Source organism: Thunnus maccoyii, chromosome 11 (assembly GCF_910596095.1).
Source record: "Thunnus maccoyii chromosome 11, fThuMac1.1, whole genome shotgun sequence".
Classification (NCBI taxonomy): domain Eukaryota; kingdom Metazoa; phylum Chordata; class Actinopteri; order Scombriformes; family Scombridae; genus Thunnus; species Thunnus maccoyii.
In genome coordinates, this window is record NC_056543.1 from 5,194,343 (window position 1) to 5,210,424 (window position 16,082).

General features: G+C 38.8%; 1 protein-coding gene across 2 annotated transcripts; it reads left to right on the plus strand.

The window, feature by feature from the left end:
• Positions 1-432: 432 nt before the first annotated feature.
• LOC121907064 (glycerol kinase-like) lies at positions 433-15,588 on the plus strand. 2 transcript variants are annotated; one of them, XM_042426398.1, is made up of 20 exons: positions 433-695; positions 4,336-4,409; positions 4,904-5,010; positions 5,191-5,268; positions 6,772-6,851; positions 7,025-7,162; positions 7,320-7,429; positions 8,133-8,199; positions 9,478-9,513; positions 10,670-10,737; positions 10,888-10,930; positions 11,045-11,125; positions 11,232-11,310; positions 11,475-11,571; positions 11,764-11,848; positions 12,138-12,258; positions 12,991-13,134; positions 13,254-13,340; positions 13,544-13,618; positions 14,813-15,588. In XM_042426398.1, exons 1-19 carry the CDS (start codon positions 642-644, stop codon positions 13,615-13,617), a joined length of 1,623 nt encoding a protein of 540 aa, XP_042282332.1. In that variant the 5' UTR covers positions 433-641; the 3' UTR covers position 13,618; positions 14,813-15,588. The 2 variants fall into 2 exon arrangements, with proteins under 2 accessions (XP_042282332.1, XP_042282334.1); XM_042426400.1 differs by lacking the exon at positions 13,544-13,618.
• The last annotated feature ends 494 nt before the right edge of the window (positions 15,589-16,082 follow it).

Genomic DNA, 16,082 nt, shown 5'->3' on the forward strand with positions numbered 1-16,082 from the left:
GTCTCTGTTTTCACTACAGAAGGCAAATCATAAGATCTAACTGAACTGTACAAACCTTACTTTCAATCAGCAATGTGCTTAAACAGTGTTAAATATTCACTGTCCTATTCAAAACAGTGGTTCTCAAACTTTTTCATGTCTGATGAGATTTTTGCTTTTAGATGTTTTATTACAGAAAGTGTATGAACCCCATGACCAAAACACACATTCTGTCATTGTGTTACTTGATGATGAACCTTGGGAGCCACTGCTTTAAAATATCCAAAATCAGCTCAGTGTAAATTCTGTTTTTAGGGTGGATTTTCTTGTCTCTCATCACCTTTTGACCTCGAGCGCTTCTCCTTTTCTAAAGAAGAACGTGCCCCCAAACCTGATTGGACAGCGCGCGGCCGACGCCTTCTGACAGGAAGCCAATCGTTCCTTGAGCACGCGCCGGTTCCGGTTCATCCTCTTACTTACTTGGTCGGTCGTCCCTGCCCCTCACGAGGAACCGTGGCTGCGTCTGCTGCTGCTGGAAGAAACAAACAAAACACACTCACACACACACACACACGGTTCCGGGGTTTCCAGCCGGCTGCAACGTTTTTTTTTTAACGTTTTGTTTTTGAGTGTTTGACCGACGGAGGGAAAGAAACGCAGCGATGGATCCGCTGGTTGCTGCTATCGATCAGGGCACGAGCTCGACGAGGTTTCTGGTGAGTGACGTGGTTCATCATTCAGTGGCTGAATGTTAACGCGCATGGTCTTTATTTAAGAAACTTCTGCGCTTACTATGCACATTTTAACCTTCGACTCTAATAAACTTAATCTACATCTCTGCTGTGTCGTCGTCTTGTATCAGGAGTTGTATTTATTTCTGTTAAATTACACGTAGAAGCTTTTTGCAGAGTTTAAATCCCCTTCATGGCTGCGCCCCTGCTGGTTAATAAGCTCATCAGAACTAATCAGGTTTATTGCTAAGTGGGTTTTAAACATACGAGGAGTTTGACTCTGTATAATTATCTCGTTATCTCGAGAAAAATGAGCTTTTCTTATCTTGAGATAAGGAGACAATCAACGCGTGTCTGCTCTGCGTCCAGAAAAAGAGTTTGTAAGTTTTTAATGACAACGCAGTAAACCTAAACTCTGCTTAATAATATAAAATACTGGCTGGACGTTATGACATGTTGAAGTAAACATTAGGTAAGAATTACATTTCAGTGCTGTTGAAGTGATTAGAAGTTGTGTTGAAATGCTGTTCATCAAGGTTTGTTTACACACTTGTTGAATGGAGTTATTGATCTATATATCTGAGAATTTAATCAGTGTTTTTAAAGAGTTTAAAATAAAGAATTAAAGAGTTTTTAACACATTAAATGCTCTCTGCGATGACGTCAATCTGCACTTTGTAAGTAGACATAAAGACATTTTGATCAGGCAAACAGATATTTGTTGTTTGAGGATTTCAAAAGTTTATAACCGACTTTTAAAGTCACTAAACCCGCTTTGTGAAATGTCCTTTAACGTCATCCTTCTCTTTCTCTGTCTGTACCTGTGTGAAAACTACCAGTGTGCCACAGGATTATTTCCAGCAAATCCAAATTAATTTGTCTCTGTTTTTTACCCATTAAAATTCAACCTGTGAAGCGATCCATGGTGAATAAAATTAGGTGACTCAAGTAGGTCAGCTGGAAAGATTCAGACTTGGCAATGGACACAGGAGTCTGGTCAAGCTTTGTAGAAATAAAAGTTCAATACAGTTTTATGTTAAATTTCTAGAGATAAGATAGGAAAGACATATTGGCACAACATTTCAATATAAACCTCTCAGCTTCTATTTGACTGAGACTGTTGTTACTGCTTGGCTGGTTTGTGATCACAAATCTCAGAACACAAGATTGAAACCTGATTTAACTTTTAGTTGACTGACAGATTTGTAGTACAAGTTATAACACCAGAGAACAACTGAATCCAAAGTATTAATATCTCAGATATCACATATCTTATCAGACATATTTGTAAACAGTACACAGGAGGAAAAACACTCTGAGCTGTGATTAGCTGAGAAATACACACATGCTTATTTTCAATCTGTAACCCAGATTCTTTAATTATGTATGTGAAGATGGAGTCCAGTGTGTGACTTTACACTGTTTACTGTAGTAGTGACCAGTTCTTACCAAAGAGTCTTTGACCCTTTGTGAGGCTGCTGGGTCACTGCTCATCTGATGACACTTTGGTCAAACATAGAAAAGGTAGTTTTGACTTGATGTTAAACTTTAACCCACATAGTTGTGTTTGAGGTACTTCGCAAGACTCAAACGACAATAAGTGAACACGTCTCTCATCACAGATGATGATGATTAAACCCGCAGCAGCAGCAGCTAAGGATCATTGAGGTTGTTGTCTGGATGGTTTGACCCCACATCTTCCAAGCTTAGCTTTAGTTTTATTCTTATGCGTAGTTTTGGTCACTTGAAACAGCAAATTAACTGTGATTTATTGACTTTTTATATCTGAATTTGATGGTGTCAGAAAGACTATCCTGACTTTGGTTTTAGCCAAAGTGTGTCATTGTCAGTTAATACTGTATGATTGGATTATTCAAGTAAATTGACCTAGTTTGTATGACTTTCTTTAATATGTATTCATGTACAAATCATCATCATCACTTTCCAAACACTTACACTTCTGGATATTCCCACTGTTTACCCACAAGTGAATCATCTCTCATAGAAAATGTGAGACTATGACACATCTTATGTTACTTTTTTATATACTTTCTTTGCATTAGATTCAGCATATTATAGACATGAAATACAATCAAAATAAAATTATATCACAAATTATGACTACGGAAAGTGAATCAAACCCTTCTATCTTACACAGTCTCAATACAAAATGAACATACATTTAACCGAGGTGGTGTTTGTTTCAGGGTAATTATATTCACTTGCATTATATTGTACTGCACATGTGTATAGCCTATACGTCTACATGCAGGCAGATGTGCTCACTTAATAGTTGTTTCCTGTAAACTGAGGAGACGTAAACTGTGTGATCTTCGGCTTCTATTTGTCATTTCCTGTTAGCAGAGAAGACATTAACCTTGTTTTTTTCCCCTGTCCTTTATTTAATCACATAGTTTCTGAGTAATTTGCAGTTTGGAGACAGTCTGCCTTCTGTGTTGACATAGACAGATGGTTTGTCAGTGAAACTGTTCAGAATGAGGATTATGGATTATCTTGTCTATCTCTATTTGTAGATTTGGAAAGAGTCTTTCAAAATATATTAATTTTATATGTTAAGCACCACAAACTAGATGCCACTACACAATGTTTGGGTGAACAACAAGCATGACAACAATCATTCAGGGATTAATTAGATGGAGTGATAACACTCAGGCTACATAGAATACGTCACATGTTGTCTAGGATGTATTTCATCATTGATAAAAACTGATCCTCTATCCTCTACACGTAGATTTGTAAGAGTTTGAATAGTTGTGTTGCAATTTGAAACACAAAATGACATCAGATTTTCCTCTTTGACTTGCCAGGTCATGCGTCTTGTCTGTTTACGATGGCGTGAGGTTGTTCCTGTCTGCCGTCCAACTGCAGAACTTTAACTGAATGTTACCCTCTCCTTTTACATTGGTGTCGAAGGGTTCAGTTTGGAGCCTGCCTGATTTGTAATCTGTGTAGCTGTCTGCTTAAGAGAGTCAAGAGTTCAAGGTTGTGGTCTGACTGAAAACTGCTTGTGGGTCAAACGTCCTTCATGGTTAATGCTCTCCAGATTTTGTTAACGTTGTATATTTCTGTGTTGAATTCACATAACTTGTCATTTTAAGTATTGTCTGTAGCTGAACTGTAGGCCTGGACTGCAGTGTTATCAGGAGGCTTTATCCTATTACTAAGCAGAGGAAATGCTGACTTCTGTCTGACTGTAGGCTCCAACCAATACGTTGCCTCATTTTAATTCCTCTCATCTCCTGTAATATGGAGCAATTGTTTATTTCTGCCATCCCTTGCGACATGCCGGGGATGACGTTCATGTCAGGTGTTGCGCCTGCAATGTGGACTGAAGAAATCCACCCCAATGTTAATCATCATCTCTCCACCCTGCCTGGTCAATCATGTGCTGTGTCAGAAGATATCAATGAAAGAATAAAACCTCCCCTCACTACACCAAAGCCTAAAATTATGTTATTAATATTTTTAACAAGAACTTTAACCAAACTTTGTGCCTAGTTAGAAGAAACTCTCTCACTAGAATGTTCCTGTAACCTTTCTTGCTCTGTATCTTGTTTATTATTTTTTTAAAATTTTTGTTCTCATGAGCTCCATTTCTCCGCAGGTGTTCAACGCTAAAACAGCCGAAATGATCAGTCACCACCAAGTAGAGATCAACCAAAGCTTCCCAAAGGAAGGGTGAGTCCATTGAACCAGATGTAGTTCTAAAAAACATACTGCATACATTAACAGGAGTTACAATAACAAGTTACAATTTAACTACATTTTACATTAATCGTTGACTTTATTTGATGTGTGAAATAAAATTGAGTCCAAGGTCCGGCTTTTATTTCATTATTTTATTACACAAAAAGCTGATGGTGTGATATTACTGTCAACTCTATTTTAAAATCTCTGTACAAAGTACAAAAGGCTGATATATTTGGCACAACCTGTTGTAATCAATGTAATAAAACATCCCAGGAGGAAATAAAATACTCATATCACCTGTAATTGGGTCACCTTACCCTGTATGTAGGTACATCTATGTTTTATAACAGAAACAATAGTTATAAAAAGTTGTTCCTCATTTAGGACATGTTTGGTTCAGACCATGTGCATCAGCAGCCACCATAGATTAACTACACTGTATTTCGTGTGTTTTCATGCTGATTTGTATTTTTCTCAATCAGCTGGGTGGAGGAGGACCCAAAGGAGATAATGCAGTCTGTCTATGAGTGCATGGAGAGAACTTGTGAGAAACTCTGCCAGCTCAACATCGATATCTCCAACATTAAAGGTGGGGACGCTGCCGGTTGGCATGTTGCTACTAGTCTTGAGTGTTAACCACACCAAGCTGTGGCTGTCTACACCTGTACCTGAATGAGAGAAAACAAATTGTCTGTTAACCACACCTATCAGGAAGGACTGTGGGTGGAGGTGGGGGGCTCTATTGACTTTGATGATGTTGTTTTTTCAGCGGTGGGGGTGACCAATCAGAGAGAGACGACCCTAGTTTGGGACAAAGAGACCGGAGAGCCACTCTACAACGCTATTGGTGGGTGCATTTTACATGTGAATGAACACATATCACTGCCAGATATTCCTATATTCCTATTTACATATGTATTATTTGATGAAAAGAAAAGGATTTAATTTAACTGTATTTGTAGCCAGACATGCACTGAATCTAGACATCCTCCTTCAACTAAACCAGCAAGTTTTAGTGTTTTTGTAAAGATTCTTTTATCTACAACGTCTCCGGATACAAACCTGTGCAGTATCAGCCTCACTATTCAACGCCTCTCAGCTGTAACATATTTCATTGAGCAAAGACGGAGAGTATGTCATCTGGAAATTAGCATAGAGCGTGACCGGGTTGCTTCAGATTGTAGTGTCGTGTGTCATGTCCCCGCCCCGCCACCCACCACCATCCCACCACACACCATCCCATGTGACAGTGATTCAGTGTAAGAGCTGAACTCATGCATTGACCGCCCACTCAGAGCCTGTGTGCTAACATTACAAGCTAAGAGAGGCTTTCATTCTCACCCCTCAGGCCTTTTTAGTTTCAGCTGGACGGACGAGTTTATGCACAGGTTGTTTAGACTTCCTATTGGTTGTTGTTTAGCTGGAATGTGCCTGATGTGTTGGGGGTGGGTCGTCAACTCCTTCAGTGTACACAATGATACTTAAAGAGGCAGGAATGTCCAGTTACCTAGTCAGAAGCAACCATGTGGAAAGAAATGTGAGGGATCTGTTAGATTGTTCTGATAGCCTACCAGTCGATTCTTTCTCAGCGTCTCCATAGTTAAAGCCCACTTTTATGAATTTCACATCAAGTTTAATTAAATCTATCACACAATGAGGAAAGTTGGACTGTATGAATATCTTCAGAACCGACTGGATAACTCACAATGCGTTTGACGGCAGTTTGCCTCTTAGTTTGATGCACTAATTTACTGTTGAAATTAGATATTTGGGTGAGTCATTAAACAAGGAAGGAAGCTCCTTTTTAAAATGGTAAACCAAGATTTTATCAGTTAAATCAGGAGAAAGGCCAACAGGAGGTTTATTTGCATTGAAGAGAAGTGGGGTTGGAATATCCAAAAACCAAGATGGTTTAATTGGTTGCAGTGGTTATTTTTGTTTAGTGGTACAGCAGGTGATCACCTTTTAAAGTTAAAAACTGTTAATTTAAAAAAAAAATCAACAAAATAATAATTGGTATATTTCTATTTCTACTTCTGCTAACAGGCGTGTTTCTGTTTCATCCCGTCTCTGTTGTGTCTTCATGGCCCAGGTGTGGCCTCGGCATCGTTGGTTTAACCTTTTGTTTATGTGGCTGACTCTGCAGAACTGGTGCTGCTGGTTGTGCAGGCTATAGTTTCCATTTTGATATCAAGGTTTTATACCTTGTAATATATCTGTTTATGATGGGTGATTTTTCATTTGCTTCAAGTCAAGTTTTATGAAGCTGTCTGAGCAGAATTTAAACTTTAATCTCAGCACTAAATGTGAAGTCTAAAGTGTGATTCTTCCTCCTCTGCTGTGTGTGTAGTTTGGTTGGACCTGCGCACTCAGTCAACAGTGGAGAGGCTCATCAACAAAACTCCAGGCAGAAACAAGAACCATCTCAAGGTGAGAGTAATGGACAGGAAATGTTTTAATAATATTCTTTTTGGTTTCATTTTTGATGCCAAAAATTCTAGATATCACTAAATTCATCCAATTTTCTGATATTTGAGTATCTGCAAGTCAAGAGTCAAAAGCAAACACTCTAATCTGAGTTTCTACTGTCTTCATCTCTCCAGCATAAGACAGGTCTTCCCATCAGCACCTACTTCAGTGCAGTGAAGCTGCGTTGGCTGCTGGACAATGTGGACGAGGTGCGACAGGCAGTGCTGAGCGAGCGCGCCATGTTCGGCACAGTGGACTCGTGGATCATCTGGGTAAGAGCCGTTCAAAGCCTGCAGCTAGAACTAGCGACGTAGCTTGAGAAAGATGCTTTGTGTTTCTCTTGAAATGACAGAACAGTTTTTTTTTTTTTTGCTTCCTTTCATTTACAATGCTTGATCCACACTTAGTCCAGTGTTATTTTTTCCTCAGTGCCTGACTGGGGGCAGGAATGGAGGGGTCCACTGTACAGATGTCTCAAATGCCAGTCGCACCATGCTCTTCAACATTCACACCATGGACTGGGATCCTGAACTCTGCAGGTGAACCATGTGATGAGCATGTGAACAACTGCATTTAACATATTTGTCAGGCCTCAAAGATACACACAGCATGGGTTTTTAGTGAGAAATACTGAATGTAAACGTAACTGTAGATTGATGGTGTTGCTATGTCTACACTAAAACTCCCATAGAGAGTCTGAACTTTTAAAGGGGGCATATCGGGCACGTTTCCAGGTCTTTATTTTTTATATTCTGGGGCTCTACTGGGATATCTTTGCATGGTTTACAGTTCAAAAAACGTATTTATCTATATACTGGCTCTTTATGCAACCCCTCAGTTCAGCTTCTGTCTGAAACAGGCTGTTTTAGCTCCTTTTAGCTAAGTCCCCCTCCTGATGAGCCCAGTCTAATCTGATTGATTAACTGGAAGCTACGTGGAACTTTGACCATGTTTAACATAGACATTAGACAACATAGACAACAGTATATAAATGGCAGAAAATCACATAAAGCATGTTAGGTCCCCTTTTAACAAACAAATCACTGTTTCATTTCCAAATCCAACCACTATCAAAATACAGACTGTACTGTTGGTCAGTTCAATTAAAATGCACATATTTATCTAGTCTGTCTTGTCTTTTGGCTGCTGATTCATGCACACATGCATACAGTAGAGGTGCTTTCAGGTTTAGTCCGTTCTAAACCTGCATGGTGGTCTGATTCCTTGTTGTGCTGCTTCTAGGTACTTCGATGCCCCAATGGAAATCCTCCCTAAAGTCAGAAGCTCCTCTGAAATATACGGTTGGATGGTAAGTTCAGTTAACCTTCAGGCCTCAATCAGTGTGTGTGTGTGTGTGTGTGTGTGTGTGTGTGTGTGTGTGTGCCTTCTACAGTCATAAGACTTTATTGTGAATGGTCTCGTGAAATATGTTAGTTACTGTAACAGCCATATAACTTGATAAGATTAAGCGTGTAATTCTTCAGAATATCAGATAATATACTGATAGCAGATAGTGAAGTAATAAAGGTTTTCCAGCTACAACATGACTGTCTTTTTAATTTGACATGATGATCTGTTATCATGCGTTGTTGTTTGTCGATGCTCGGATCTTATCTCTTGACCACAACACAGGCTTTCGTGTTAAATTGTTTTTATGCAACATGCACCTTGCCTTGCAGTCCAGAGTTCAGCAACGTGGCAGCTTTGTTTGTTTTCCTCACTTTTATGGGTCAGATTTTTCTTACGTCAAAATGGCTTTTTTTACTGTTTGGAATCCTCCACGTCCTCCCAAACGTACCTTTTTAAATGGCGGCTTGTCATTTTTGGGTGAAATAGAGACAAAGAGACAGTTTAGCTCTTTAGCTGTTATACTTTTGCTTAATTGTACAGTATTATCCTGATGTTTGAAACAGCACTATTCAGTCTTCAGTCTTGTATTTAACCGTCCAGAAGTGAAGGCGTTGCTGCTATTAATATGTTAACTGTCCAAAGACATCATAAACTGTGGAGAGCCAAAGGTATAATCATAGATAATCAATTACCTATTGCATAATAAAATGTTTTGCTATTTTTAGAATTACAGTTTCCTGTTAACAAAGTTAACTATGTATTACATCACTGGGTTTTATTCCATTAAGCTGTAAGTTTACATTGATAATGCACAGCAGAAAACATTTCATTATTCACTTTCAAGTAATAATAAAGTAAATCACTCCTTAATTATATGAACTATTTACATGGATGTTTTTAGCTACAAACAGATGTTATATCATAGTTACTGACACTATTAGATGTAATTAGGCAACTATAAGAGTTATTTCATCTTAATAGTTCTGATCATAATTAGGGATCCATTTGCAAATCAGGATATCGGCCTGTTTGTAGCAGTGGATTATGGGTATTTCTTAATACAGGTACAATGGCTTGTGTCCCAACAGTCACATGTTTGATTCTCCAGTAAGGTCCATTGATTAGACAGTAAACAACTATTGTACATGTAAATATACTTGCGGTTGATTGTTACTGTGTGTTGTGTGGTTATTTCTCCAAAAATCTAACCACGTGTCTGTTTCTGTCTTCTAACCAGAAATCTGGATCTCTTGCAGGAGTTCCCATCTCAGGGGTAAGCACCTTCCCGTCTTACCTAACTCTGTATGAAGAGTGACATCTGTATGTGCTTTGTTGTCAATGTGACACCTGGTTTCCCTCCAGATGTGTCTGAGTGACAGTTTTTACTAGAGCCCCACAGATACTTTGGCTGGGCTGAACAGCTGTTCACTGACATTATATATTATAGTATATTGTGTAAATGCATGTCAGTCTATAAATCTTTAGACATTTCTATACTGGAAATCATTTTTAAGTATTATTGGTTGTGTTTTTATGTATTTAAAGCTGTCATATTTGTGTGATATAAGCAGCTATAAACAACAAATACAGTGTAATTTCCAGTGAGGTTTACTTCTTTATTCAAAGCATTGTGCTGAATTAAAGCCCAATGTTTCAGCTTCCTGCTTCATCGGGGTTCAAACAGGAATACTGAGTTGAAAACCACTTTTTATACATTTTCAAACATCACACGAGGCATCATACAGAATATTTACATCATTTTGTAATCAATCCATCATCTGTGTCACCTGTATTGTTACTTGTGTTCGCTTTACACATTGTGGCGCCATCTTATGGTTAAATCAAACCAGCCAAAAGAACAAACAAAAAATCTAATTCCAGTATAATTTCCAACAAATTGTATCAAAGCTGAATAATAACAGTTGAACCGGAACTAAAGAAGTCGACTTGAGTTGTTTCTGTACAAACTAAGTTTAACTGTTATTATTTTCACAAGCGGTTTAAGAGGTTTATAGTCAGAAATTTGCTGCTAATGTAATAATTCTGACATGTTTATTTATATCTAACTATAAAATGCTCAGTACATGTCACAGTTCTTCAAGAACCAAATTTAAGGGCTGTTTAATGTTTTTATGTTTTAAAAAAATTATAATTTAGCTGGCATAAATTCTCAAATATCAATATTGGTGCCAGCTTCACAATGTCAGTACTCGTCAGGCACTAGTTTCAGGATGAAGCTTGATTTTGGATGATGGTCAAACAAAACATCCCTGTGATGGACATTTTCACTGTTTTCTGACCAAACGATCAATCGATTAATCTAGAAAACAATCAACAGATTAATCAATAATGGAAATAATTATTAGTCACAGCTCTAATTCATGTACTGTCAACGTACAGCCTGCTAACAACGACCTTTCCTCCATCAGTGTCTTGGCGACCAGTCAGCTGCTCTGGTTGGTCAGATGTGCTTCAAAGAAGGCCAGGCCAAGAACACGTAAGCCATCCAGAGTTTTCTTTATTTCTCTGCTACATTATTGTTTTCATGGTGTTTTATGGAACAAAAATAGCAAAACTAAGTCTACATTTGTAAGGATGTCGTCACTGAAACAATCAGGGGTTTCTAATCTTGTCTTATCATGTGAAGGTACGGAACCGGTTGCTTCCTGCTCAGAAATACAGGGACCAAGGTAAGATATGGTGCCAAAGGATAATATTATTAGCACTAATTAAAAAGGGCAATTTCCTTTTTTATTGTTGTTGTTTCACTCTTTGTTGAACATGTTTTCCTCTGACTCTCTCAGCCTGTTATGTCAGACCACGGCCTGCTGACCACAGTTGCATACAAACTGGGAAAAGACCAGCCTGCCTCCTACGCTCTAGAGGTTTGTGTGAGAGCTTTCATGCTCATTCAGAAACATTACGAGTCTACCCAGCTGATGCTTTGAGGTTATTTGGGTCCAACGTTTTTTTCCAATGTCTTCCTCCCAGGGTTCGGTGGCCATCGCAGGGGCAGTGGTGCGATGGCTGAAGGACAACATGGGCATCGTGCAGTCTTCCTCAGAGATTGGTACATAAACTGTAGCATCTTACACCTAAATACTTGACTCCAGCTCATTAATCATTTGAAATTCATGCCTCATTCATAAACATAGTGCCATCACAGTTCTCTTCAGCCCTGTATAATTTGAATAACAACTCTTCCTCCTATCTTCCCTCATCCTCTCATTTCAGAGAAGCTAGCTGCTGCAGCAGGCACGTCTTACGGCTGTTACTTTGTGCCGGCTTTCTCTGGACTCTACGCCCCCTACTGGGAGCCCAGCGCCAGAGGGTGAGACAGTCAGCTGTTAAAACACACGTTCATGCTGTAATTTGACCCTGAACTGAGGAGCAAAAAGAGAGATCTTGTTAATAACAGTGTCAAGAAATTGTTATTTTCTCATATTAGTTCAGTAGATTCTCACTTTCTTTCCCAAAGATTGTCTTAATAACAGCATCTGCTCTCTCTATATGTGTTTTGCAGCATCATCTGTGGACTCACACAGTTCACCAACAGGAACCACTTGGCTTTTGCTGCTCTGGAGGCCGTTTGCTTCCAGACCAGAGAGGTGAGCAACTTCTTCTTGCTTCCTGTTTACTTGTTTCCTGATTTAAATACTGTTGTTTTTGTTAGTTTAGTATTTTCCATTGTATAGCCTATGGCCTCTTAACTTCTCCTGTTAGATCTGTTTTATTTCTATTATGTGTTTCTATGCTGTAGCAGCATTAGTCATGTGCTTTTTTGCCAGCAGTTAATATTCATTTTACCTGCATTTAGAGCTGGTCAGGTGTTAAAGTATTTATGGTATCAGCTGATGTTGGTTTGTGTTTAACTGAAAGGCACATCGTGTGTTTCAGATCCTCGATGCTATGAACCTGGACAGCGGCGTCCCTCTGACTCAGCTGCAGGTGGACGGAGGCATGACGTCCAACAGATTACTGATGCAGCTGCAGGCTGACATCCTCTGCATGCCCGTAGGTAAGAAAACTCTCATAACACACACATACACGCACATGCACAATAAATACATGTGCATTTATAAAGGGTTTTATATACTGCTATTAATGCAAAGATGCAATCCAAACAATTCTGTAACTTAAGGATGGACACAAGTAAAGCAAACATTAAAGCAACTCATGTCAAATCAAAGCTGAAAAGGTAAATCCCTCTTTCATGAGGGATGTAGGTTGAAGGTTGAAGTACAAAGTGTGTCAGCAAGAACAGCGTCACTAGAGTTGCCTGTCATAGTTCAACAAATCAGTTTTTGTCAATATGAATAACCTGAACTTGGACTTCATTCTCTGTCTGTCTTCCCCGACTTTTGTCCCATTTGGAAACAACACATGAACTTCGACACACATACATACACTAAAGTAGGATAAGACAACAAACTGTGTGTACATAGCTGTGTACACATTAGTTTAACCTAAACTGACATTACAACGTCCATCATACTGTACATATTTGTGGATTCCCTTAATCTAAGACGCATCATTAGAATATATCAGTGGAAACTTTTGTTACCTGCAAAGTATAAATACACAAATCTAGTAAATAGGGACAAATGGAGTTCAAACATTTTGCTGCTGTTGTCTTTTCTACCTGATCATGTGTCATACACATTTGTCTTTTCTCATATAAAAAACAATTACATTTCCCAGTTTGTTCCTAATTTTTCTGCCTGTGTGCGTCTTCCTCATGCTGCTCCAGTGCGACCCGACATGTCTGAGACCACGGCTCTCGGTGCGGCGATGGCAGCTGGGGCCGCTGAGGGCGTAGGCGTGTGGAACCTGAGTCCCGATCACCTCCCACACATCACATCTGTGAAATACGAGCCTCAGATTCACAGCGACGGTAAGAAAACTCAAGAAAACCCAGAGAGACTGTGTGACAAACATTTTAGCTACTTGAACCAGCTGATTCTGCCGTCTAGTGGACGTTACTATCATGACACATATCTGTCCTCATCACAGAGAGCGAGTTCCGCTTCGCTCGCTGGAAGAAGGCCGTCCAGAAAGCCATGAACTGGGAGACCACGGAGCCCTGCTGCAATGCAAACGGTACGCAACTGTAATATATGTGTCTTATTTAAAACTGATAGAAGAACTGATCATCAATCTGAAACATACCTGAATTATTCTTAGTGTGATTTTTGTGCCTAATTGTTGCGTATTTTGTCCTGAAACCTCGAGCGGTGAACAACTGCAGGAGTCTGACCGTCGTCCATCTTGGATGCTCTCTCTCTCTCTTTCACTGACAACAGGTTTAGGGAAGAAGATGAACGGCAGCCCCTGGGGGGTCCCTCCCACCCCTCCCCCCACCAGAGTAGACCCCTAAGGTCCGACATTTGCTGCTGCTGCATGCCATGTGTGACTGTTTGAAGTGCAACACCTAACTTTGTTTTGTGCTCTGATCAGGGTATCTGCAGGTCTTGAAATCTTTTAAAAAGCATTTAATTCAGTTTGCTCAAGAAAAGACCTTTAGGAGATGTTAAAGGACGAGTTCATGATTTTGTAAGTCTGTCCTAAAACAACAGTCAGGAGCCCAAATGGACACTGACATGTTTTTCTTGCCTGACATTAGAAGATCCCTTCATAATGTGCACTGGTACTGTAAGTGATGAGGGACAAAATTGAGTCTTCCTGTACAAAACTGTATTTAAAAGCTTATTTGAAGCTAATATGAGGCTTTAGTTACCCAAATTAGTCAAATCAAGTCAATATCTTTCAAAGTTACTTTTTAGTGCCTCTTTTTGTTATGATCTTTCTGCTGCAGCTCAACAGGAAAACACTGACTGTCAAGACACAAAGAGGGAATTAATTATTAAAAAGAAGTGGAAGATATTCACTTTATTTTGTTAACTCAGGCAGCTGAAGCCTCATATTTACTTCAGATAAACTTTAAATACATTTTTGCTCAAAACAAGGACTGTGGATGTTGTCCCCCATCACTTACACTGTAAGCATTGGGAAGTACTGAAAAAAGTTATAGAGTAATACATAATTCCACTGGTTTTCCATCATATTTTCATTCTTTAGCCCAGTTAAAAAGGTCTTTAAAGGTGTCAAATTGAAGTCGATGAACCTGCAGAAACCCTGTGATGCAGCTGACTGTCTGTGTGTGTGTCACTAACACGGTGTGTTGAAGGTTTGGGTCGATACAGATTTGTCTTTATACTGATATTTTTTACGTTGCTCAGACAAAAACAGAACCATCACTGGACACTAACTCTTTAATGATGAGTAATGATCTAATATGATTAGTTTTAGCTTTTAAAGGAGAATAATTATGACTTTATTTGACTGTAAATACAATAATTGAGTAAATGTAGGAAGAAATGTGTCTGAGCTGTCTGTATCGGTCCAGACTTCCTGTTTGGCATGTTTCTGTATTTACCACTTTTTTTTTCCTGCTGAAAAGAGGGTTTACGCACGTTTGGTCACAACCATTTCTTGGAACTAACTGCTTTGCCTCTTGACTTGACAATGTGTCTGGATCACGGTGTCTGATATTTTTCTTTTTCACCTCACAGATCAGGAACAAACTGACTGAGGTACGAAACCCTCTTGGAAGACTACTGCGGAGGAAGACCGGAAGATGAAACGTGCTCACAGTGAATATAAATATATATACAGGACTTTACGGCTGCTGGATGCGGTCGTTTTGAGTGATATGTAGCCCTGCTAGAAGTAGCGTCCAAATGAATGTAGAGTTTTATCATCAACCTCAAGTGCCAACCGGAGAGAAGACTGAGGAGCTTTTTTGAAGAAACAGAACTGTTGCGATTTCTTTCGTCTTCCTTTTCTGAAAAAAAGGGAAAAGTGTTCTTAGCAATCCTGTAAAAACTATGAATTTGCCTTCTATTTGTAAGGAAAGCAGCTGTTCATAGTCTGAAGTGTCACTATAATGTACCTCAACACTGTAACAAAAAGGGGATACTGTACTGTTTTTTCTTTTTTACCATTTGCTCTGTAAATAGTGCTAATTTGTACGTTTTTTTTCTTCTAAACTTTGAGATGTACTAAAATCCAAACACTCAACTGATGTTACAAATGTGGAGTGGGATTAATTCACTTCTTGAAAACAGTTACTGCTCGTCCTCTTTTAGGAGAGAAAAAAAAAATACTTTGACAAATCATTTAACTGGATCTTTACAATCAGAGTCAACTTGTGTGTGGAAATAGTGGTGATAGTCGTGACTGCAATATAAAACCTCATGTCAAACTGTGCAGGCTCATCACAGCACTTTATAATTTATCCTGTGTGTGGAGAGTATGATTATGAGAGCCTTGCATGTTTTTTTTTTTTTGTTTTTTAAAAAGGGAATCATTTTTAACCAGTTTATTTTTAAGAAGGGATTTTTAAAGTTCACCATTACTGAGGCCAGTGTTAAGACTATCACTCACGTCCACAAGTACAATCCAGAAAGTAAAAGTAAACATTTTGATTCTATTCATACAATTTTATATTCAGTATTTTTTTTAAGCTGCCTTTAAGATCCGAGTCATCACACACTAATGAATCTTGAAGCTCGTTTTAATGCAGGACGATATAAATATATTTTATACAAGATGTTTATCCAGATTTGTCATGATTTTAAATGAATGTGTTGCTACTGTATTCAATCTTTGTGACTGATTTACTTAAAAACCTGTGTTTAACTTCCATATGTACATAATTTCCACAAGTCCTATTTGTAGCCTTTTTTTTTTTTTCTCTGTAATTTGTTTGACATGAACAGCAAGAGTCCTTCAGCTCTGCTGGAATGTATAGATGCTGTGATGAAGACTTGACTTGTGTAA